The sequence below is a fragment of the Mustela erminea genome, chromosome 2 (assembly GCF_009829155.1).
Source record: "Mustela erminea isolate mMusErm1 chromosome 2, mMusErm1.Pri, whole genome shotgun sequence".
Taxonomy (NCBI): Eukaryota; Metazoa; Chordata; class Mammalia; order Carnivora; family Mustelidae; genus Mustela; species Mustela erminea.
This window is the reverse complement of record NC_045615.1, coordinates 23,184,198-23,209,540: the sequence shown is the minus strand read 5'-3', so window position 1 is coordinate 23,209,540 and position 25,343 is coordinate 23,184,198. Positions and strand designations below refer to the sequence as shown.

The window sequence follows — 25,343 nt, the reverse complement described above, 5'->3', positions numbered from 1 at the left end:
AAGTCCAAAATTTGAGTCTGGAGGTAGTCTGCTGACAGAATTCTCTTTTTGGGCAGGAAGGTCAGTCTTTTTCTTAAGGCCTGCAACTGATTGGATAAGGCCCACCCATGTTATGAAGAGCAATCTGCTTTATTCAAAGGAGATATCAATATTAATCTCATCTAAAAAACCTTTACAGCAGTATCCAGATATGTTTGACCAAATATCTGGCCACCATATTTTAGACAATTCAACAGAAATTAACTATCACAAATGGAGACCATGGCATAGGCAAATGAGTGGACTTCAATACTTTTTTAGGTTAAGGCAAGTAAAAAAACCGGTAAGGTAAAACCAATAAGGTAAATTAAGAATAAACTTTATTTTGTTCTCATTTATTCTTAAAGTTGCTATTAAAATGATACATATTATGTTTCTCAAAAGAACCAAATTTTGTTGAATTTGATCTGTTGCTGTGTAGGAGTAAGAAGACAGAGCATCTGTGAAATATTTTATTAGTACAGTCAATTTTCATTTATTAGTGATAATGGAAACAAGGTCCACATGGTTACTGAGCTTTATAGATAATATTTAACACTTTAAAATCCAGAATCTTTATCATTCACCCAGAATTTAGACTATTATTTATATATCTAACAAGTAGAAATGTTGATTTATGTTATATCTTTGCCTCCTTTCTGATGATGATTGAAAAGACTGGAAAGGATGAATAGAAATGGCTAATTCTTAAGTCCAATAATTGTACTTTTTAATCAGAATAATAGAAATTTCATTTTGTTAGCTTATTTAACTGATATTTGTTATATTTGTGTGTGATACTTGCTTTATCTTTATTGACTTAGGCTTTGTGAATCTCATTGTACTTAATTTTCTGTAATACTCTGCCTATAAATTAGTTAAGTTTCCAGCAGACAAACTCTCTTGTAGCCATGTCTAGGAGAGTAGAAAAGAATAGAATGAAACATTTAGAATGAAAATACTGACATAAAGAGAGCTAAAATGCTGATATATAATTATATTTTTGTTTTTGCCACCAGAATCTTTTCTCCTGCCTTGACTGTATTGTCTTAATGAATTTTAGTAAAGATAATGATATATTAATGAACTTCAATTTTCTTACAAGCCAATCATCAAAGACAGGTAGAAATAACTAAAAATTAACAATCTTTTTTAGGGGATTAGATTCTTGTTTTTATTTTCTAAAAAGGCAAGCTCATTCCACAATTTGCACAATTATTCTAGCTCATGCATAATCTGTGAATAAACAAAATACCAAAGATTTTTGACAAAATGTTTTGTAGATAGTTTTATTTTTTTAAATGTAATCATCCTTTTATATTACAAAACAACTATATCTTCATTTCTAGAATTTTTTGAAAGAATTTGTAGAAAGCTAAATATTCAAGTCAACCTCCTTTACCCAGAAGGGAGTGGGATGTGGATATTTTTTTGATTGATGCATATATGTGAAGGCATCATGAGGAGTCATGCCCTCAATTTAACAGTCATTTTAGGTTCCAGATTTCTAACATTGGGATTATCAACTTGCTTCAGAAACAAGTGAAGGAGTTGCTTCACCTCCTAGCCAACAACCTAGTTCTTTTTTGTTCCTTTGGCATTTAAACTGTTACAATGTAAGATTTGACTGTGTCAGATTGTTTCCATGTGGTGCAGAGACCAAACTGGGCAGTCTGAGCCAAGTAGGTTTGGTGCGCATACCTGCTCGTGTCTAACTCATGTATGTTTGGCACCAAACCCTTGACTAAAATCAGTAAGATCCATATTGTCCAAACAACAGTGCATAGTAAACCTGGAAGAATTAATTAAAAAAAATTATAGAAGAGAAACATATGGCTAGTTATTTGTTGCTTCCTTTTGCAGGGGTGGGGCAGAGACCACTAAGAACACTCCCACCGAATTACCACCCAATATCCATTTTTCTCCTGGAACTCTTGTCTTTTTTTTTTTTTTTTTTTTTTTTTTTTTTTGCCTAGAAGCCTATCACATCATTACCATCTGGAAAACAAGCATCATCCACTTCATTTTAACATTCATTTGTTCAAAACTATTTGTGCATATTCTATACTAGTTACTGTGGTTGTGTGAAGGATAAAACAGTGCACAGGACCTAACTTCTGCCCACCTGGAGTGTGCAGTCAGTGGCCAGATGCATTGTATTTGTCATAGCACTTCTTGGCAAAAATGACAGGTGAGCTGTCTTCAAGAGGCATTTCCAGACCATGTGTTCAGAGAGCTGCCCTTGTATTGCAAAAGTAAATCTGTGACACACCTAGTGCCTGGGCTTCTGCTTTAGTTAATCAAGAGTATTTTCTTAACTTTTGTATCAACATGGATGGGACTGGAGGAGATTATGCTGAGTGAAATAAGGCAAGCAGAGAAAGTCAATTATCATATGGTTCTACTTACTTGTGGAACATAAGGAATAACATGGAGGACATTAGGAGAAGGAAAGGAAAAGCGAAGGGGGAGAAGTCAGAGGGGGAGATAAACCGTGCAAGACTGTGGACTCTGAGAAACAAACAGGATTATAGAGGGGAGGGTTGTAGGCGGATGGGTAAGCCTGGTGGTGGGTATTAAGGAGGGCACAGATTGCATGGAACACTGGGTGTTATTCATAAACAATGAATCTTGGAACACTGCATCAAAAATTATGATGTATTTTAAGGTGACTAACATAACACAATAAAAATTAAAACAAAATGTAAAAACAAAAACAAACAAACAAACAAACAAACAGTATTTTCTCAACCTAAGACCAGACTTTCTCAAAGCTACTACAATCCAGCAGACCGCTTCTCTTATTTTCTGGGAGGGGATTATGTGTTTTGACTGTTTAAAGATATTGCATCTCCTCCCCACTCCCCAAATGTTGTGGCCATTGAGGACAAATTTACAAGTACAAAATGTCCTTGTTAGGAAAAAAGAAGTAAAATGTCTCCTTAGATGTAAATGTCCCTAAAGTTCTGTGGTGATTTCACTACACTTTGCTTTTGCTCATAGCCTTTTTTTTTTAACATAATTTTTGCCTATTTTTACCTAAAATTATATAGTTTTATTTTAAATGTGTTATCTCTCAAGTTGCAATTAGTTATAATTAATTGCAGAAAATGTGGAAAATACAGAACACTATCACATTAAAAAAAAAAAAAAGAATTTCACAGAGAGTATCTCTTTATTATTCTACCACCAAGAGATAACTCTCTGTGAAATTCTGGTGTGTATTTCTTACAATCTATTTCCAGGTATATTTTTCCCCTTAAACCACAGAGTGCCAGAGGAATATTCAGAGGTTATTCTTCGGATAGAAAGAGGCACTTCCTGAGGGGTGTTGTTATGACCTAGGTGATTATTTTTTAATTTTTTTAAAACATTTTTTTTTTATATTTTATTTATTTATTTGACAGACAGAGAGCATAAGTAGGCAGAGAGGCAGGCAGAGAGAGAGGAGGAAGCAGTCCTCCCTGCGGAGCAGAGAGCCCAATGCAGGGCTCTATCCCAGGACCCTGGGATCATGACCAGAGCCTAAGGCAGAGGCTTTAACCCACTGAGCCACCCAGGCACCCCATGACTTCGGTGATTCTATTTGGAGTTTTAAAAGGTAGAAAAGTCATTATTTAAGTCCTATGGAAATGAAAATAGTGATTATATTGTTCTTTGTTGTTCTTGTCTTGTTTACTGGGTCTCTGGGTACATATTCCAGATCCTTAGCTATTGTAAGTGCTGACCAACCAACACTGGTCATTGGTTACTGTTTTTGATAATCCTAGAACAAGATTCCATTGAAAGAACATTTCATTTGAACTCATTGAGTGAATTCATGTTTATACACTAAGATATAAATTATTTCATTCATAGGGAAGTAGAATAAAACAGAAACTATGAGGTTAGGACTGGTGGACTGAAGCTGTAAGTCTGAGCTGTGAAGCCACGTGACTACACAAGGTCCCACTAGAAATGGCTGCATTGATTATGGAAAGAACTGCTGGTACTCTTAGTCCATGATTCCTAAACTCTTCTAACCTTAATTATGATTCATGTCTTGGTCTTCAGATAGATGTTTTTTATGTAAACAAAAACATGACTTTTCTCAGCAGACTTTCAGGACATTTGTATATTTGAGAATCATTTTTTCCCCTAGCCTTTATAAATCAAACAGTTTGATTATAAAGTTTCTATTGCACAAACTTTCTTTTTCCTGAAAATTCTGTTTGTGATGTTCTATTATTTATTGATTCTTATGCTGTTCCACAGTAGACATTAGATCACAACCTGTGTTTTTCACGCCTTTGAGAAGCTTTTTCTTTGTAAATGTGTATGAATTTTTCTAGTAGTTTAAATTTTCTTTATTCCTGCAATTTTGCAGAATGTACTTGCATACAAATCTCTTTTAATTACTTTCTCCTAATACACAATAAGCCACAACCCTCAAAGATTCCTATCTTTTTTTCAGCTCAGGAAATTATTATTCAGTAGTGTATATTTTCTCTATTTCTGATTATTCTGGTTTCAACTTCAGTAATGTATATGGTTTCTTTGAAGGATATTTATTTTTTGTCCTCTTTAATTTATAATCTTTCATAATTTTCATCTTTAGATACTTCTGTATTCCAGGAACACTATGCTAAATACCAGTTATTTGATACTCTGCACTGTCTCTTACACTCCTACTAAGTGTGAAGTACATTTTAATTCTGTCATTACATTTTAGGTTTCCTTGTATTTCTTCCTTTTAAAAAATGTCTCATTTCAATTTTTATTTATCTTACAAATATTATTATAGTTTAAAATCTTAGTTTGTTTTCTCCCTGTACTGCTTTTGGCTTCTATTTTAAAGAGTTTAGCTTGCTGTAGTACAGTGGAATGCCAGTACTATTCTAAAATTTTCTTCTGGGCCTACTAGAATATTTTTGACTTAAACTCTTTTACTAGAATTACAGACTGTATTAATTTCCCAGGGCTTCTCTAACAATTTACTCTACACACTTGGTAGATTAAAACAACACAAGTGCATTCTCTTACAGATCTAGAGGCCAAAAACCTGAAATCAAGTCACTTTCACTGGACTAAGTGGAGATGTTCCCCAGAACTGATTTTTTTTTAAGACTCTAGGGAAGAAAGTTTCTATGCCTTTTCAGATTCTGAAAGCTATTTGCATACCTTAGCTCACAACCTGTTTCCCAAATCACTCCAGTCTCTAACTTCTGTCATCACATTTCCTTCTCTTCTGTAGGCAAGTGAGGACCCTTGTAAGTACACATAAGGGCCATCAAGATATCCCAGATAATCTTCCCCCCTCTTTCTTTCTTTCCTTTCTTTTTCTTTTTTTCTTTCTTTCCCCTTGCTTCTTCCTTCCTTTCTTCTTTCCTTCCTTCCTTCCTTCCCTCCTTCCTTTTTCTTTCTTTCTTTGTCTCTCTCTTTCTTTCTTTTCCTTCCTTCCTTCCCTTCCTTCCTTCTGGGAGAAAGTGTACACGCAAGTCGGGGCAGGGGATGGAGGTTGAGGTGGGACAGAGGGAGAAGAAGAAAGAATCCTAAGTGGGCTCCACACCCAGAGTGGAGTGCAATGTGGGGCTCAATCTCATGACCCCGAGATCATGACATGAGCTGAAGTCAAGAGTCTTTGATGCTTAACTGAACCACCCAAGCACCCCCCGCGGATTCTTAATTTAATTATATTTACAAAATCCTTCTTGCCATATAGGCTAACATTTATAGGTTTCAGGGATTGGGAGGGATATGAGTATCTTTGGGGCCATCGTTTAATCTTCCACTGGCACATTTCCCCTTATATCTCTGTCACTTGGGCTTCATTCATATGAGAATGATCTGGGTTTACACAACTGCTTAATTAGCTGTCTAAACTTGGGCAAGTGGCTTAATTTGCTTTCTCCTCTGTTAAACTAGGGTTATTGTGCAGATTAGATCAGGTAATTCATGTAAAGGATTTAGCAGTCTTGGTCCTCGATAAATGTTAACTACCATTGCCGTGACCAATGTAGGCCCCAGTATGTTTAGTCTGCCTGAATGAAGAGAAATAGCTCAGTGCACAGTGAGTGATTACAACAGAGAGAACATACAGATTTTTCTCTACCCTGCTCCATGTTCACTTGGATGTGTCAGTTGTCTTTCCTAGTTCTATAGTTGATGAGTAGGTATCAATGTCCACTTTTCTGCCTAATTCTGAGTCACCTGAAGATGTCCATTTGGAACAGTCTGGCTCTCCCGAGGTGGGGCCTTTCTTCTTCCACACCTTCATTCTTTATTATTTTCAGCTGTTCAGTGCATGAAAACTACAATCCCCATTATGCATTGCTATCAAGTCCTTTCAGGCCCACCCTCTGTGCAGAGCTCTTCCTTTACAATAGGACCTTGTCGGATCCTGGTGCTACCATCAGGATTGCTCCCTCTCCTAGTTGTTTTCTGAGAGTTGGGGTGTCCAAGTGGATCCTGGTTGGTGAGGAAATGGAAGTGGAAGGGGAAGTGTTCTCCAAAAGCAACACTTACACAGAGAGAAAAGGGTTTTTCCTTTTTTATTTATCTTTTTCTTGAGTGATATTAAGCCTTTTTCCAACATCTTTCAAATGGGTTAGGAATTTTCTCATTATATAAAGGTCACTAATTGCTTTCCGCAATTCACTTCTGTCATCTTAATTAAAGAAAATTTTTTTTTCTCATCTGCAAATTGGTAAATGGTTAGACTTAATTTTTTGTGACCTTGAGATTTTTTTTTCTTTTTCTTTATTGTTATAGTGTTTTAGCAGGACTAAAAAAGGGCTGCTTCACAGCCAAAAGTTAACAAAGATGTATTGAACCAGAAATGATTCTTTTTAAACATTTTTAAAATCCACTTGTAGCATGAACGTATTTGACAAACTTTTCCAAATACTTAGCAATTCAGAAACATATGATGCAGTGATGCCACTATTCTGTATGATATTATATCCTAAAAAGAATGAAGTTCTCCTATATTTTTCTGACTCACTTTAAGTTTATCCTGCTTCTTAGTATTTGCTCTATATCTATAAACAACTGATCGCATCAGAAGCCAAAAAAGGATTATAGGTATGTCTTCCTTGCTGTCTTTCAGCACACACTTAAAGTGTTAATTAGAATCTACTGCAGAAAGTGTTTACCCATATTTCTTAGATGTTTTATAATACAACATTTGGGAACCATGAATATTAACTGGTATTCAGTAGATACACGTTCAGCTAGTCTGTTGAGTCTTTATTTTTATTGAATCCTGTGGAAGCAGCTCCTTTAAGCAAATGAAAGAAAGTAAATAGTTTAAGCAATTTGAGAATACATATTGTTCATTTTTGGCTATAAATTAACAATATGATTGATTTAAATGGACATTTCTGTCATTGATTCTAAAATTTGAACTGATATAACAGATGGAATTCAGCTGCCCAAGCAAGCTTCTGGGATTTGATTATTCAAGTGATTAAGATGCTATTTGTCAACTCTAGTTTACCACCCCTTTTAATTATATAGATAATCAAACTAAGAACTGCTAATTCTGTCTCCTAACTATTAATTGTTTGTAATTACCCACAGATTAAAACTGCATGTGCAATTAACTCAAAGAATTAATTGATACAAGGGAATTGATAAAAGGGAAACAGAACAAGCTTGGCATAAAAAAAGGCTCTAGGGACACAAGACCACTTGAACCCACTAGTGTCATGGGCTCTGTCATGTCCTCTTAAAGATAATTCGCACTTTCTTTGGACTTCACCTCTGTTGGAGGCAGCTGCCTAGACTATTTCTTATGAACTATTTCTCTTATTACATTACATATTATTATTATAAACAATATCTTATTTTTTTCTTTCATGGTTGACTGAAACAGTGTATTTGAAAAGTTTGGACCTCTACTGTCTCTGGTCTTTTGCTGATATTCAGGTGACTTGGACAAATGTATCCATTTGCAGCCCAAAAGAAATGTTTGTCACGGCAAAGATTACAGAAGTGGTAAATGTTTTAGCTAGCTAGGGATTTTTCCCTTCCTTCTTGCCTCTTTCTTTCTTTTTTCTTTCTCTTGGCAATATCATTGGAGTATAGGATCTTATCAGTTTTCTGTGAGTCATTTGAGTAATTTTCGTTTCCAAAATAATTATGCTTATTAGATTTTAGAGCTTTCTCTCACCTGTGCAAATAATTGGCTCATTGTTAACTATATAAATTTAAATAAAAATGGGAAATAAAATAGGAATCCACCCCGAACTGAAATGTATTTAAAAACTATTACCATTATAAACATCAAGATGATGCTAGAAAGTGAGGGAAGATAATCTGGTGGAAAATATTTTGTGCTGAAAAAAATAGAAATTTAAAAACCTGTTTTAAAGTTTTTCCCATTCCTTCAGATATTTATATCAGTTACATTGTATGGGGATTTTCACTCTTAACAGTTTTGCTGATTGACCTTTCAATCATGCCAAAGAAGTCCAGGAGTATATATTAAACTTACGCTTGGGACACAGCATTATACTCAGTTTTACAGGAAATACAAAGCAAGTAAAAGACTTTGAAGTTTAGAAAGGAAAATAAGATATGCAGGAGACAACAAAATAACTTGAACTAAATATATAATATTATTCGCAGAGAGTCTAAGTAAGTATTGAGGAAATGCAAAGGCAGGAGGACATCAGTATGAATAGTTATTTAACAAAATTTTTAGGTTCCAAGTCAGCTCTGGTTCAGTTACTGATTCCTTGCTAATCTGACGGAAACTTTTTGGTTTCTTTCCAAATTTTGATATTACATTTTCTCCAGGTTTGTTTAATATCAGAATATTTTCTTCTATCCTACCGGCTGTTAAACTGGGATTACCAGAAAGATTTCTTATTTTTCTACCTATCACTATACTCTTGCTCACTCCCACCCCAGCATTCAGAATCTCTGTCTGCTGTGGCAATATCTGTAAAGATTGTTGGCTCCATGGGGGCTTGTGAACATTTAGTCTGATGTATGACTGTGGTCATCAAACTATCATTTTATAACTTTTGACTGACTGTGGAATAAGCTGGAATCTGTTGCATGTCACCTTCTGTGCCTGGCTTCTGAGGAGGAGTCATTAGCATACATCAAATTATGAATGATTACCTTGAGGATTTTAGTGGAGGGTTTACTGCTTCTTGAAGTGGAAAAGTTATAGCTATATTTTCTAGTGTGATGCCTATATACTGGAGAAAATAATGCACAACCTTCTCAACTGCATGAGTCTGTTTTGTGAGTAAACCATATAAAATATCTGAAATGCCCTGGACTGTCTTGGAAAAAATAATTTGTATAGCATTTAGTTTCATTTTGGGTTTGGGCTGTTCAGTGATCAGGAAGGCTCCCTTTGCCTGTGAGATCTCACCTCCGGAGGCTAATTCTTGTTCACTGGTGTTGACCTTAATTGCATTGCTGATGAACCAGAAGCACAGAGCAATTCCAACCAAGATATTGTCTTTACTATAGAAGGGTTTATAAATTTAAAAAGGAGATTGGGAAGAGACGCCCAATTATCTAAAATGTGAGAACACTTATTGTAGAAGTTCATTACGGGAAGTAGGTGGGCCAGAGATAATGCTAGTGAGTTGAGAAATGCTTCAAATTCCTCAGAAAGCTTCATAAGAAATGTGAGGGCTTATACATCTCTAATAACCCTATGCTATCCTTTTATATCCCTCTGGGTTTATAAAAGTCCAGAAGTTAGAAAATTGGACAGCCACATGCAGAAAAATGAAACTGAAATATTTCCTTATACCACACACAAAAATAGACTCAAAATGGATGAAGGTCCTCAATGTGAGAAAGAAATCCATCAAAATCCTTGAGAACACAGGAAGCAACCTCTTCAACCTCAGCGGCAGCAACTTCTTCCTAGAAATATAGCCAAAGGCAAGGGAAGCAAGGGCAAAAATGAACTATTGGGACTTCATCAAGATCAAAATCTTTTGCACAGCAAAGAAAAACAGTTAACAAAACCAAAAGACAACTGACAGAATGGGAGAAGATATTTGCAAATGACATATCAGATAAAGGGCTAGTATCCAAAATCTATAAAGAACTTATCAAACTCAACACCAAAAGAACAAATAATCCAATCAAGAAATGGACAGAGGGCATGAACAGACATTTCTGCAAAGAAGACATCCAGATGGCCAACAGACACATGAAAAAGTGTTCCACATCACTCGGCATCAGGGAAGTACAAATCAAAACCACAATGATATACCACTCCACACCAGTCAGAATGGCTAAAATTAACAAGTCAGGAAATGACAGATGCTGGCTAGGATGCGGAGGAAGGAGAACCCTCCTACACTGTTGGTGGGAATGCAAGCTGGTGCAGCCACTCTGGAAAACAGTAGGGAGGTTCCTCAAAAAGTTGAAAATGGAGCTACCCTATTATCCAGCAATTGCACTACTGGGTATTTACCCTAAAGATACAAGTGATCCTAAGGGGCACGTGCACCCGAATGTTTATAGCAGCAATGTCCACAATAGCCAAACTATGGAAAGAACCTAGATGTCCATCAACAGATGAATGGATAATAAAGGTGTGGTATATATACAATGGAATACTATGAAGCCATCAAAAGAAATGAAATCTTGCCATTTTTGATGATGTGGATGGAACTAGAGGGTATTACGCTGAGCAAAATAAGTCAATCAGAGAAAGACAATTATCATATGATATCCCTGATATAAGGAAGTTGAGAGCAACCTGGGGGGGTTGGGGGTTGGAAAGGAATAAATGAAACAAGATGAGATCGGGAGGGAGACAAGCCATAAGAGACTCTTAATCTCACAAAACAAACTGAGGGTTGCTGGGGGGAGGGGGGTTGGGAGAAGGGGGTGGGATTATGGACATTGGGGAGGGTATGTGCTATGGTGAGTGCTGTGAAGTATGTAAACCTGGCAATTCACAGACCTGTACTCCAGGCGCTAAAAATACATTATATCTTAATAAAAAAATAAAAAATTAAAAAATTTAAAAAAAAAGTCCCCTGTTAAAGTATAATGTGTATGGCCTTTCCTTTACTAGCCTCTTTCCAGATACTAATACTTTCAGATCCTTTATAATCTTTCCATTATTGGCATTTACTTCTGCTAAAGAATTTTATTTATTCATATTGAGTTGTGACTAAAACATATGAATTATTATGTTTCTTCTTCTAGAGACTTTATCTTTTTGATAGAGGACAAAGATTCTTTTTGACTGAAATGGGAGAAATTTTATACATAAAAATTAGAATGGAGTAGGATGTGTGCATGGTATTAATTAGGATGTCTCTGAGATAACATTACATTTTTTATTCTTTTATTTTCCTACTCTGCCTCCCTATAGGACACTTACATTACAATCCTGTAAATAAATTGAAGCAATGAAAGCTTACTACTTTTGAGTTTTCTCTAAATTTATATGAAATTAACCAGCCCATAGATGACTCTATTAAATTAAAAATTTCAGGAAAGAATATATGTATATAAATAAGTATTAGAAAGAAAATTGGAAATGTGAAAACAGTTTGATTCATTCTGGATGGCAAGATTGAACCAAATTTTTACTTCTTTTAAGAGATTAATGTTTCTGAGAAATAAATAATCTAAAATTTCCTCATCTTTAAAAAAAAAAAAATTTCTCTGTGGAAATCCCATGTAACAACTGCCACGAGACTGGAGATATATGAGGGTTATGTTGGCTGACCTTTGCTCTTTCAACCTATTTTCTTAAGCACTTTTAATAATTTCACTTACTTTGCAATTTCAGTATGTGTGCCTTCATCATAATTCTGAATTTTCTTTTAAAATACTGATGTAATGAGGAGAGGAGCTTCCCTTTGATTTTTGTAAGTGCTACTCACAAATATGATTTTGCTTTAAGCCTCCTCTAAAGAAAGAAGTCAATGTTCTTGAAGAGAAGAGAGTCAAAAGAATGAGCCTATTAGTTTTCTGATGGGCACACTGTTTGCAATAACAACGCGAGAGCTTCACCGTATAAGGAAGCCAATTAACTGAGGCCTCTCTGTGCAGTAGGATGGCTTCTCCTTCTCCATGATGAGATGACTTGATGCGATTTTAATACAGAATAGTGGGGCCATAAAGATGATTCGCTTTCCTCTGTGTAACACTAAGCAGTATGATCAGTGTATACTTTTCTTGGATAAATATTGTTTTAACCTACGTTGATATTTCTAACAGACAAAACATTCTCCGATTGGAAAGGAATCATGCCAACAAAGTCTTCCCGTTTGACTCCTCCCCCAAGCTGGCCTAGTTTGTATGGGTCATCATCAGTGTTTCGGGATTACTGTCCTGTAAGTATTTGTGAAACTGGACATAGAATTGAATTACCATTTTTTTTTTTCTGGCAGGTTACTGGGTTAATTTTGATATATGAGATTTTCCTATGGACCTATTTCAGTCCTAAAATGATTCTCCACTGAAATTCATCTTTTTTCCTGAAGAAGTGCTTTTCGTTTGGTTGTCATGTCTTGGGTTAATCTTGCACCATACAGACCATTGTAACTTATAAAACTCTTAATATGTGTATTAAATTTTATTTGAAGAGTACTAACAGCCAAAGTGATCATCACAATGGTTTGCTCAAAATGTGATAGTAACTATTTTTGTAATAGTACCTAGACTGTCAAGTAAATAAAATGGAGGCCAATGGCGCATGAAGACATCTTTTAGGAGTGCATGATAATTAGAGGACTAAAAAAATCTAAGGATAATTTTATGACCACACATTGATGGTTTTCTGAATGAGGGCTCTCTAAACCGAAACGTGGGACTCTGGGACTTGGAAGTGGAATCTGGGGTTTAGTATTCATCAGGGCAAGTAGAGGAAACTCATGTGCCTATATATATAAAAATATAAAAGGTTGAGATTTTATATTTTTTCCTATAAACCAAAACTTTTGAATCATGTCAAATTTAACTTATGTTGCTAAATTTGCGGGTGAATTTACTAAAGCTAAACACTGTTTTAGACAAGGACATTATATGAATATCATTAAGGAAAATAATACAATATCTTTAACAAAAGCAATACCGATGGAAGGCTGTTTTTATTCTTTCCCAATAAAGGTAAAAAAAAAAAAATGAACTGCTTCTAAACCTTTCAGCTATACCCTGTTTTATACTAACACTGTAAAGACTGCTCTTAGCTGTGTGACAAACTACATTTAAATGAATTTCTTTAGAAAATATATCTAGCAAGAGTACATTTGATTGTGGAGAGATCTGAACGTAAAACTGGGAGTATTTATTCATTGCTGAGTAGGAAATTAGGAACATATGAAGCTATTAACTATGGTTTTGACATAAAAGATAATGCTTCGTGTATGTGCACTTGTCTAAACAGTTTGAAGTGGACTGGAGTGGAGACTGGGTGGGCATTAATAGGCCTTTTGCATCAGTCCAGTTAGAGGCTTGTATCTTATCCTTGCAAACCAACTGTATGGGGGGCGGTGTGAATGGGTAAGAGGGAGTAAGAGTCAAACCTTCAGATTTCGTTCCTGAAGCTTATTGTATTATCAGTTCCTCCACTGAAAGTCTAAATGGCTTTTTTATTTTTAAAAATTATTTTTTACTAAGAATTGCTCTTTTGTTTATCCTTTAAAATAATCACCTTTATCCTTTAAAATAATCATCAAGTTCTAAGTAATCTTTTTACCCCAATTTTTTATTGTGGTAGAATGTACATACATAAAATTTTAACCATTTTTGGGGTGCCTGGGTGGCTCAGTCGGTTAAAGCCTCTGGCTTCGGCTCAGGTCATGATCCCAGGGTTCTAGAATCGAGCCCTGCATCGGGCTTTCTGCTCGGCAGGGAGCCTGCTTCTTCCTCTCTCTCTGCCTGCCTCTCTGCCTTCTTGTGCTCTCCGTCTGTCAAATAAATAAATAAAATCTTTAAAAAAGATTTTTAACCATTTTTAAGTGTATCATTTGGTGGCATTGAGTATACGCCCACTGCTTTGTGACCATCACTGCCATTCATCTCCAGAACTTTTTCAACTTTCTGAACTAAAACTCTCTACCCATCAAATACTAATTCCCTGTTCTTCCCTCCCCTCATTTCCTGGCAACAAACATTCTACTTATTGTCTCTTGTCTTTTGATGTGTCCTTTTGTGACTGGCTTATCTCACATAGCATAATGTCTTTAAGGATAATTCAGTTGGTAGCATGTGTCATAGTTTCCTTCTTTTTAAAAAAGATTGAGTAATATTCTGTTGTATTTATATACAGGTTTCCCTGCATCTAAAAGTAGAGCATGCCTATGAAACTTTTTTTGTAAGCTGAAATTACATAAGTTGAAGAAATAATTACCATTGATTTATGTGTAAAATTTTTGAGTGTTCCCAGATTCAAAAAAATAACTTCTTCTAGGCTTTTCTGATATTTTAAGACACATCTTGCCAATAGATGAACAACATACTTGAAGATAAAGCACAGATGCTCACAGACACAGTTCAAAGCTATGGCGGCTTGATGCTGAGATGCTTGCTGAGTCTAGTTCCCAGGGGAGCTTGGTAAGGCCACTCTCACTGCTTGGGTCTTTTTGCCTTTATAATGGCTGAAAAACGAATGCTGAGTGCTATTTTCACGTTTCATCTTTTTTCATAAAAGCAAAAATCCTCTTTGGATTACTTTGGGTTAGCAAAAAGAGGTACTGATGTAGATATTTCTTACAAGGGAAGTGGCAGAATGCAAACTTTCAAAAAGCAGGGAATACTTGTATCATATTTTGTTTACCCATTCGTTTGTTGGTGGGACACTTGAATTGCTTCTATCTTTTTGGAAATTTTGAATAATGCTACTATAAATATGGGTGTACAAGTATTGTTTGAGTCCCTGCTTTCACTTCTCTTTTGGTATTTATCCAGAAGTGGAATTGATGGACCATATTGTATTCCTATGTTTAATATTTTAAGGAGTTATCCATATTGTTTTCCACAATGGCTGTACCATTTTGTATTCCCAATATTGATGCACAAGTATTCCTATATCTCCATATTTTCATCAGCACCTATTATATTATACACTTTCTTCATAGCAGCCAGACTAATGGGTGTGAAGCGATATGTAGTCTTGATCTGAAATTTATTCAGTCATTCCAAAAAACAATTAGGAAATTGAGAGTGTCAAAGCCTGCCTTGGTAAAAGAGGAGCGGAGAGAGGGCATAGAAAACCCTGTCTTTGATTTTGTAGGAGGAGAGAAAAATTTTGTACATTCTGCTTTCAAAACACTCTCTATAGCATAGCTACTCTTCTCAAAATTTTAATTCACTCAAATAAGAAAGTTACTGGGGATATGCTGTCTTTTGGCTAAAGAAAACACCATCCCTTTTAAGCCTGGAAGTTTCATTTTCTTTTTAAAGTATTTTGAATTCTTACATGTTTTCAGTTCTAATTAAATAATAATTTAATAATGTTATATGTCTTTAGTTTTAATATTTCATTTCTGCAACTGCAGTCTTATTATATTAGAATTATGTTAGATTTATAGGTACTTTAAGCAATAGCATATGGCTCCCTGAAACATCTTTAAATGAAGTTAAAGAAACTGCATCTTGAAGAAAAGGTTACTAATGCTACTTTTTAAGATCTCTGAAGTACTGAGATATTTATAGCCTTAATTGTCTTGGAAGATAATATTTATTCAAGATAAGTGAACACCTGAAAATGTAATGCCTGTGTAACTAAAAATTTAATATTGTGTAGCAATAATATGGAAAAGACCACCATCTCCATCTTTCTTGCCACAGTTTCATTTTATAATTATTCTTTAGAAGGTTTGCTAACTTGGGGGGCTTGGGTGGCTCACTCCGTTAAATGTCTGACTATTTCAGTTCAGGTCATAATCTCATGGGTCCTGGGATCAGGGCTCCGTCGGCTTCTGGCTTGGCAGGGAATCTGCTTGAGATTTTCTTTCTCTGCGCTGCCACCCCTGCCATCCCTATCCTGTATTGTGCACAATCATGAGCTCTCTCTCCTCTCAAATAAATAAATTCCTTAAAAAGACAAAAAAAAAAAAGGTTTGCTAACTTTATAGTAATATGAAGCAATCTTGAAACCTACAAGCTGGAGGACTGTAGTTGTGGAAAACAGCCTTGGTATTTATCAAAATTCTGAGAAGGAAAAATTAATGTATTTATCAGTAGTGCTCTTAAAAATAGCTAGGATAAAAACAAATATTGACAGAAATTTGTATAAGTGAAATAACTTTTATTCACTAGTTGTTAGTAAGGCAACCCTCTTCTCAGCGAGTGGTTATTAATTATGTTGCAGTACTCTCCCTGAGGGGACATATACCATTTGCTGATGATACCCTAGAATGAGGATGAAGTGACAAGTAAGGGAATGCCAAGAGTGTGCCCATGCATCCATCTGGTGATGGTAATAGGGCTCAGGGTAGTAGAATAGAGGGGAAAGAGCAGTTGTGGTTGTCTGAGGTGGGAGAGCAGGGTGCATTTTGGGAATTGAAAGAAATTCATTGTGGCAAAAGCACAGTGTTTAGTGCTAAGAAATGAAAATGAAAAGGTAAGCAGGTCCCTATTATCATAAAGTGCCTTGTTGGAAGACTGTCAGTCACTTTATCTTCCTAACCCTGATTACAAAATTTTGCCTAACCTTGACACTTGGAAGTAAGGGATACAAGCAAATAGAATTCAGTTAAATAATTAGTTGCATTATAAACTGTTTTGTGTTTCAGAGAATAAACTGTGAGTCAGTCCTTTGGGCATTTGGTGTCATTCCCCTCCATGCTGCCCACCCCCTCTTCTCTAGGGGAACACATCCTCCATAAGAGAGAAGAAAACAACTTGCTGGTCATATTTTTTTTTTTAACATACTTATAGTTTCATCTCATAAACAAAAATTTCATTAGTTTTATAGAAACATATTTTTTAGAAATGAAAAAAATTTCACATATAACATTCTTCACAAAATCTTTATTTTGTTTATTTCATTTTTATTTTTTATAAGTTTTAAAATTTCAATTTCAATATAGTTAACATACAGTATTATATTAGTTTCAGGTGTACAATATGGTGATTCAGCAATTTTCCACATCATTACTCAGTGCTCGTGATAAGTGTACTAATTCCCATCACCTATTTCACCTATCTTTCCCCAGGTCTCCTTGATATATTTTTTAAAGGTTTTATTTACTTATTTGACAAAGATCACAAGTAGGCAGAGAGGCAGACAGAGGGGGAGGGGGAAGAAGGCCCCCTGCTGAGCAGAGAGCCCAATGCGGGGGCTCGATCCCAGGACCCTGGGATTATGACCTGAGCTGAAGGCAGAGGCCTAACCCACTGAGCCACCCAGTCACCCCTTGATCTTCTTTATTTTATTTTATTTTTTAATTTTTAAATTTTTTAATAAACATATAATGTATTTTTATCCCCAGGGGTACAGGTCTGTGAATCACCAGCTTTACACATTTCACAGCACTCATCATAGCATATACCTTCCCCAATGTCCATAACCCCACCACCCTCTCCCGTCCCCCCTCCTCCCAGCAACCCTCAAGTCTGTTTTTTGAGATTGAGTCTTTTATGGTTTGTCTCCCTCCCAATCTCATCTTCTTTCATTTTTTCTTTTTCTACTCCCCAAATCCCCCACATTGCATCTCCACTTCCTCATATCAGGGAGATCATATGATAATTGTCTTTCTCTGATTGACTTATTTCGCTAAGCATAATACCCTCTAGTTCCATCCATGTTGTCGCAAATGGCAAGATTTCATTTCTTTTCATGGCTGCAATATATATATATGTATACATATACATATATATATATAAATATATATACACACATATATATATATGCATATCTCACATCTTCTTTATCCATTCATCTGTTGATGGACATCTAGGTTCTTTCCATAGTTTGGCTATTGTGGACATTGCTGCTATAAACATTTGGGTTCACGTGCCCCTTTGGAGCACCACGTTTGTATCTTCAGGATATATTCCCAGTAGTGCAATTGCTGGGCCATAGGGTAGCTCTACTTTCAGTTTTTTGAGAAACCTCTACACTGTTTTCCAGAGTGGTTGCACCAGCTTGCATTCCCACCAACAGTGTAGGAGGCTTCCCTTCTCTCCACATCCTCGCCAGCATCTGTCATTTCTTGACTTGTTAATTTTAGCTATTATGACTGGTGTGAGGTGGGATCTCATTGTGGTTTTGATTTGTATTTCCCTGATGCCAAGTGATGTGGAGCATTTTTTCTTGTGTCTGTTGGCCATCTGGATGTCTTCTTTGCAGAAATGTCTGTTCATGTCCTCTGCCCATTTCTTGATTAGATTATTTGTTCTTTGGGTGTTGAATTTGATAAGCTCTTTATAGATTTTGGATACTAGCCCTTTATCTGATATGTCATTTGCAAATATCTTTTCCCATTCTGTCTGTTGTCTTTTGGTTTTGTTGACTATTTTCTTTGCTGTGCAAAAGCTTTTGATCTTGATGAAATCCCAATAATTTTGCCCTTGCTTCTGTTGCCTTTGGCGATGTTCATAGGAAGAAGTTGCTGTGGTTGAGGTCAAAGAGTTGCTGCTTGTGTTTTCCTCAAGGATTTTGATGGATTCCTTTCTCACATTGAGGTACTTCATCCATTTTGAGTCTATTTTCGTGTGTGGTATAAGGAAATAGTCCAATTTCATTTTTCTGCATGTGGCTGTCCAATTTTCCAGCACCATTTTTGAGGAGGCTTTCTTTTTTCCATTGGGCATTCCCTCCTGCTTTGTCGAAGATTAGTTGACCATAGAGTTGAGGATCTATTTCTGGGCTCTCTATTCTGTTCCATTGATGTATGTGTCTGTTTTTGTGCCAGTACCATACTGTCTTGATGATGACAGCTTTGCAATAGAGGTTGAAGTCTGGAATTGTGATGCCACAAATTTTGGCTTTCTTTTTCAATATTCCTTTGGCTATTCAAGGTCTTTTCTGGTTCCATAAATTTTAGGATGTTTGTTCTATTTCTTTGAAAAAAATGGATGGGATTTTGATAGGGATTGCATTAAATGTGTAGATTTCTTTAGGTAGAATAGATATTTTCACAATATTTATTCTTCCAATCCAGGAGCATGGAACATTTTTCCATTTCTTTGTGTCTTCCCCAATTTCTTTCATGAGTACTTTATAGTTTTCTGAGTATAGATTCTTTGCCTCTTTGGTTAGGTTTATTCCTAGGTATCTTAGGGTTTTAAGTGCAGTTGTAAATGGGATTGACTCCTTAATTTCTCTTTCTTCTGTCTTGTTGTTGGTGTAGAGAAATGCAACTGATTTCTGTGCATTGACTTTATATCCTGACACTTTACTGAATTCCTATACAAGTTCTAGTAGTTTTAGAGGGGAGCCTTTTGGGTTTTCCACATATAGTATCATATCATCTGTAAAGAGTGATAGTTTGACTCCTTCTTTGCTGATTTGGATGCCTTTAATTTCTTTTTGTTGTCTGATTGCTAAGGCTAGGACTTCGGGTGCTATGTTGAATAGCAGTGGTGATAACGGACATCCCTGCCATGTTCCTGACCTTAGTGGAAAAGCTTTCAGTTTTTCTCCATTAAGAATGGTATTTGCAGTGGGTTTTTCATAGATGGCTTTGATAATATTGAGGTATGTGCCCTCTATCCCTACACTTTGAAGAGTTTTAATCAGGAAGGGATGCTGCACTTTTTCAAATGCTTTTTGAGCATCTATTGAGAGTGTATGGTTCTTGTTCTTTCTTTTATTAATGTATTGTATCACATTGATTGATTTGTGGATATTGAACCAACCTTGCAGCCCTGGAATAAATCCCACTTGGTCGTGGTGAATAATCCTTTTAATGTACTGTTGAATCCTATTGGCCAGTATTTGGTGAGAATTTTCGCATCTGTATTCATCAAGGATATTGGTCTGTAATTCTCTTTTTTGATGGGATCCTTGTCTGGTTTTGGGATCAAGGTGATGCTGACCTCATAAAATGACTTTGGAAGCTTTCCTTCCATTTGTATTTTTTGGAACAGTTTCAGGAGAATAGGAATTAATTCTTCTTTAAATGTTTGGTAGAATTCCCCCGGGAAGCTCTCTGGCCCTGGGCTTTTGTTTGTTTGGAGATTTTTGATGACTGTTTCAATCTCCTTACTGGTTATGAGTCTGTTCAGGTTTTCTATTTCTTCCTGGTTCAGTTGTGGTAGCTTATATGTTTCTAGACATGTATCCATTTCTTTCAGATTGTCAAATTTGTTGGCGTAGAGATGCTCATAGTATGTTCTTATAATTGTTTGTACTTTTTTGGTGTTGGTTGTGATCTCTCTTCTTTCATTCATGATTTTATTTATTTGGGTCCTTTCTCTTTTCTTTTTGATAAGTCTGGCCAGGGGTTTGTCAATCTTATTAATTCGTTCTAAGAATCAGCTCCTAGTTTCCTTGATTTGTTCTATTGTTTTTTTGGTTTCTATTTCATTGATTTCTGCTCTGATCTTTATGATTTCTCTTCTCCTTCTGGGTTTAGGCTTTCTTTGTTGTTCTTTCTCCAGCTCCTTTAGGTGTAGGATTAGGTTGTGTATTTGAGACCTTTCTTGTTTCTTGAGAAAGGCTTGTACCGCTATATATTTTCCTCTCAGGACTGCCTTTGTTGTGTCCCACAAATTTTGAACCGTTGTGTTTTCATTCTCACTTGTTTCCATGAATTTTTTCAATTCTTCTTTAATTTCCTGGTTGACCCATTCATTTTTTAGAAGGATGCTGTTTAGTCTCCATGTATTTAGATTCTTTCCAAATTTCCTCTTGTGATTGAGTTCTAGCTTCAGAGCATTGTGGTCTGAAAATATGCAGGGAATGATCCCAATCTTTTGATACCAGTTGAGACCTGATTTATGACCCAGGATGTGGTCTAATTTGGAGAATGTTCCATGTGCACTAGAGAAGCATGTGTATTCTGTTGCTTTGGGATGAAATGTTCTGAATATATCTGTGATGTCCATCTGGTCCAGTGTGTCATTTAAGGCCTTTATTCCTTGTTGACCTTTTGCTTAGATGATCTGTCCATTTCAGTGAGGGGAGTGTTAAAGTCCCCTACTATTATTGTATTATTGTCGATGTATTTCTTTGATTTTGTTATTAATTGGTTTATGTAGTTGGCTGCTCCCATGTTAGGGGCATAGATATTTAAAATTGTTAGGTCTTCTTGTTGGACAGACCCTTTGAGTATGATATAGTGTCCTTCCTCATCTCTTATTATAGTGTTTGCCTTAAAATCTAATTGTTCTGATATAAGGATTGCCGCCCCAGCTTTCTTCTGACGTCCATTAGCATGGTACATTGTTTTCCACCCCTTCACTTTAAATCTGGAGGTGTCTTCGGGTCTAAAATGAGTTTCTTGTAAGCAGCATATTGATGGGTTTTGTTTTTTTATCCATTCTGATATCCTGTGTCTTTTGAATGGGGAATTTAGCCCATTAACATTCAGGGTAACTATTGAGAGATATGAATTTAGTGCCATTGTATTCCCTGTAAGGTGACTGTTACTGTATGTTGTCTCTGTTTATTTCTGATCTACTACTTTTAGGATCTCTCTTTGCTTAGAGGACCCCTTTCAAGATTTCCTATAGAGCTGGTTTGGTGTTTGCAAATTCTTTCAGTTTTTGTTTGTCCTGGAAGCTTTTTATCTCTTCTATTTTCAATGATAGCCTAGCTGTATATAGTATTCTTGGCTGCATATTTTTCTCGTTTAGTGCTCTGAATATATCGTGCCAGTTCTTTCTGGCCTGCCAGGTCTCTGTGGATAAGTCCACTGCCAATCTAATGTTTTTACCCTTGTATGTTACAGAGTTCTTTTCCCAGGCTGCTTTCAGGATTTTCTCTTTGTCGCTAAGACTTGTAAATTTTACTATCAGGTGATGGTGTGTGGACCCATTTTTATTGATTTTGAGGGGCGTTCTTTGCATCTCCTGGATTTTGATGTTTGTGCCCTTTGCCATATTAAGGAAATTCTCTACAGTAATTCTGTCCAGTATACCTTCTGCTCCCCTCTCTCTTTCTTTTTCATCTGGAATCCCAATTATTCTAATGTTGTGTCATCTTATGGTGTCACTTATCTCTTCACTTCTCTCCTCGTGGTCCAGTATTTGTGTGTGTCTCTTGCTCAGCTTCTTTATTCTCTATCATTTGGTCTTCTATATCACTAATTCTTTCTTCTGCCTCATTTATCCTAGCAGTACGAGATTCCATTTTTGACTGCACCTCATTAATAGCTTTTTTTATTTCAACTTGTTTAGATTTTAGTTCTTTTATTTCTCCAGAAAGGGCTTTTATCTCTCTGGAGAGGGTTTCTCTAATACCTTCCATACCTTTTTTGAGCCCGGCTAGAACCTTGAGAATCGTCCTTCTGAACTCTAGATCTGTCATATTACCAATGTCCGTATTGATTAGGTCCCCAGCCTTTGGTAGTGCCTCTTGTTCTTTTTTTATTTTTGTGGTGAGTTTTTCCTCCTTGTCATTTTGTCCAGATAAGATTTGCTTTCTTGGGTGCCTGGGTGGCTCAGTGGGTTAAGCCGCTGCCTTCGGCTCAGGTCATGATCTCAGGGTCCTGGGATCGAGTCCCACATAGGGCTCTCTGCTCAGCGGGGAACTTGCTTCCTTCTCTCTCTCCCTCTGCCTGCCTCTCTGCCTACTTGTGATCTCTCTCTGTCAAATAAATAAATAAAATCTTTAAAAAAAAAAAACTTGCTTTCTCCTCCTCTGGAATTCCACTGTTTTCCTTGGTGAGTGTGGTTGGTCTTGGCTGGGTTTCTTGTTGATCTTCTGGGGGAGAGGCCTGTTGTAGTGATTCTCAAGTGTCTTTGCCGGAGGCGGAATTACCCCACCCTTATCAGGGGCCAGGCTGATTAATCCGCTGGGGTTTGCTTTTGGGAGCTTTTGTTCCCTTAACGCTTTCCGTAGAGTTCTGGAGGATGGGAATGATAATGGAGGCCTCCCAATCTCCGGCCCGGAGGAGCTAGAACTCAGGGTCCCGCTCCTCAGTGTGCCCTCAGAGAAAAAGGCCCAATCGCTCCCGTCTCCCTGGCCGCTGGTGGTGCTTGGAGAAAAGTACTCAATCACTCCCGCTTGGAGAAAGCGCTCGGTTGCTTCCATCTTCCTGGCCTCCAGCTGCGTGCTTGGAGAAAAGTGCTCAGTCACTCCATCTCCCTGGCCTCCGGCCTCTCTCTGAGCTCACCCAGCCTGTCCCTGGTTCAAGGTAACCCCAAGCTGAGAGCTCACTCCTCGGCTTTGTTGCTGTAGCTGGCTTCCCCGCTCTAATACCTGCAAGCTCTGTGACACTGACACCCCCGTTCCTTCTGTGACCCCGCGGGACCTGGGGTTATGCTGACCCCGTGTGGGCTACCCCCTGGTTTAGCCTCTGAAGCGATGTCCCTCCATGGAGCAGACTTTTAAAAGTCCTGATTTTGTGCTCCGTTGCTCTGCCACTTGCCAGGAGCCAGTCCCTCCCCCCACGGTCTATCTTCCTATCGCTTTGGATTCACTTCTCCGCATGTCCTACCTTTCAGAAAGTGATCGATTTTCTATTTCTAGAATTGTTGCTCTTCTTCTCTTCAATTTCTCATTGGATTTGTAGGTGTTCGCAATAGTTAGATAAGCTATCTAGCTGATCTCCTGCTACCTGAGGTTTTCTCAGCCTGCTACTTCTCCGCCATCTTGACTCCTCCCCTGATATTCTTTATTTGAAATGAGTACCCTCAGTTATTTTTTTTTGACAGAAACATATTTTACTTGAGTCATACTTCAGAATATATGGTTCTAACATATATATGTATATATATGATTCCATCCATGAAAAATAGAATACACATTTTCTTCAAGTACACACAGAAGAATCCCCTGGTTAAATCACATAAAAAGAGGCATAACAAATATTACAAATTTAAGAAGATAGAAATCATACTAAGTATATTTTCCAACCACAGTGGTACAAAACTAAAGATCAGAAATAAAAACAAAGCTAGAAAATCTAGCTTTGTAAATGTAAATATTAAATATTGAATATGTAAATATTGAAAAGCACACTACAGCACAACTAATGGGCCAAAAAAGAAATCAAGTGGCATGGGCCACCTGGGTGGCTCAGTGGGTTAAGCCTCTGCCTTCAGCTCATATCATGGTCTCGGGTAATAGGATCGAGACCTGCATCGGGCTGTCTCTGCTCGGCTTCCCCCTTTCTCTCTGCCTACTTGTGATCTCTCTCTGTCAAATAAATAAATAAATAAATCTTTTAAAAGTTCCAGTTGATCTACATTCTTAAAAAAAAAAAAAAAAGAAATCAAACGGCAAATTCAAATATGTCTCCAAAGAAAAGAAAAAGAAAGCACAATATTCCAAAACCTATGAGATGCAGCAAAGTAGATGTTAGAGTGTAATTTATGCTATAAATGCTTGTAATAAGGACAAAAGTTCAAATAAACAACATTACAACACATGGAACTAGAAAAAGAAGAAACTTAGCTGAAATTGAGCAGAGAAAGGAAATAACAAAGAAAACTCAGAAATAAATAAAAGACCAGAATAAACAGTAACATAACATTGAAAACAATAACCAGTTTTTCCAAATAAACAGAAATGCAGTGCTTTAAGTAAGAATGTTCAGTGCTTTTTAATTAAGAAAAAAATTTAATTAAAAAAAGCAAAGACTCAAAAACCAAAATGAAAAATGGAAGAGAAAACAAACAGATAACCTCAGAAATACATAGTTTGATAACAGATTTCTATAAATAATAATATGCTAACAAATCAGAAAACTTAGGGAAAAAAATCCAGATAATTCCTAAAACGCACAAGTTACCATGATTGAATCATGAATCTTGAACTGAAGAAATAGGAAATTTTCTTAGACAAATAACAAGAATGAAAGTTGAGTTAGGAATTAAAAATCTCCCAGCACAGAAAAGCCAAAGACTACATAGTTTCATTGGTGAATTCTATCAGACATTTAAAAAAATAATTAATGATAATCTTTATCAAAATCTGTACAAATAGTGGAAGAGAGGGAACACATTCAAAATCATTCTGTGAGGCAATTACTGCCCTTACACTAGTGCAGAATTAAAAACAATACAAGAACAGAAAAGTCTAGTTTTTCCAGTATAAGTATTGCTATTCTGACTTTCTATTGACATCCATTTGTGTGATAAATGTTTCTCCACCCCCTCACTTTCAATATGCAGGTGTCTTTAGGTCTAAAATGAGTCTTTTGTAGGCAGCATATAGATAGGTCTTGTTTTCTTATGCAAACTAACACCCCATGTCTTTTGATTGGAGTACTTTGTCCATTTAT

At 36.4% G+C, this 25,343-nt stretch overlaps 1 protein-coding gene across 12 annotated transcripts in view; it reads left to right on the top strand.

The window, feature by feature from the left end:
- IQCM (IQ motif containing M) overlaps nucleotides 1–25,343 on the top strand; it is a 482,329-nt gene that overhangs the window by 189,450 nt on the left and 267,536 nt on the right. For all 12 annotated transcript variants that reach the window (XM_032332483.1, XM_032332475.1, XM_032332473.1 and 9 more), the window contains one exon: nucleotides 12,220–12,335. In XM_032332483.1, the coding sequence (XP_032188374.1) occupies nucleotides 12,220–12,335 (116 nt within the window). The remainder of the gene's footprint in view (nucleotides 1–12,219; nucleotides 12,336–25,343) is intronic.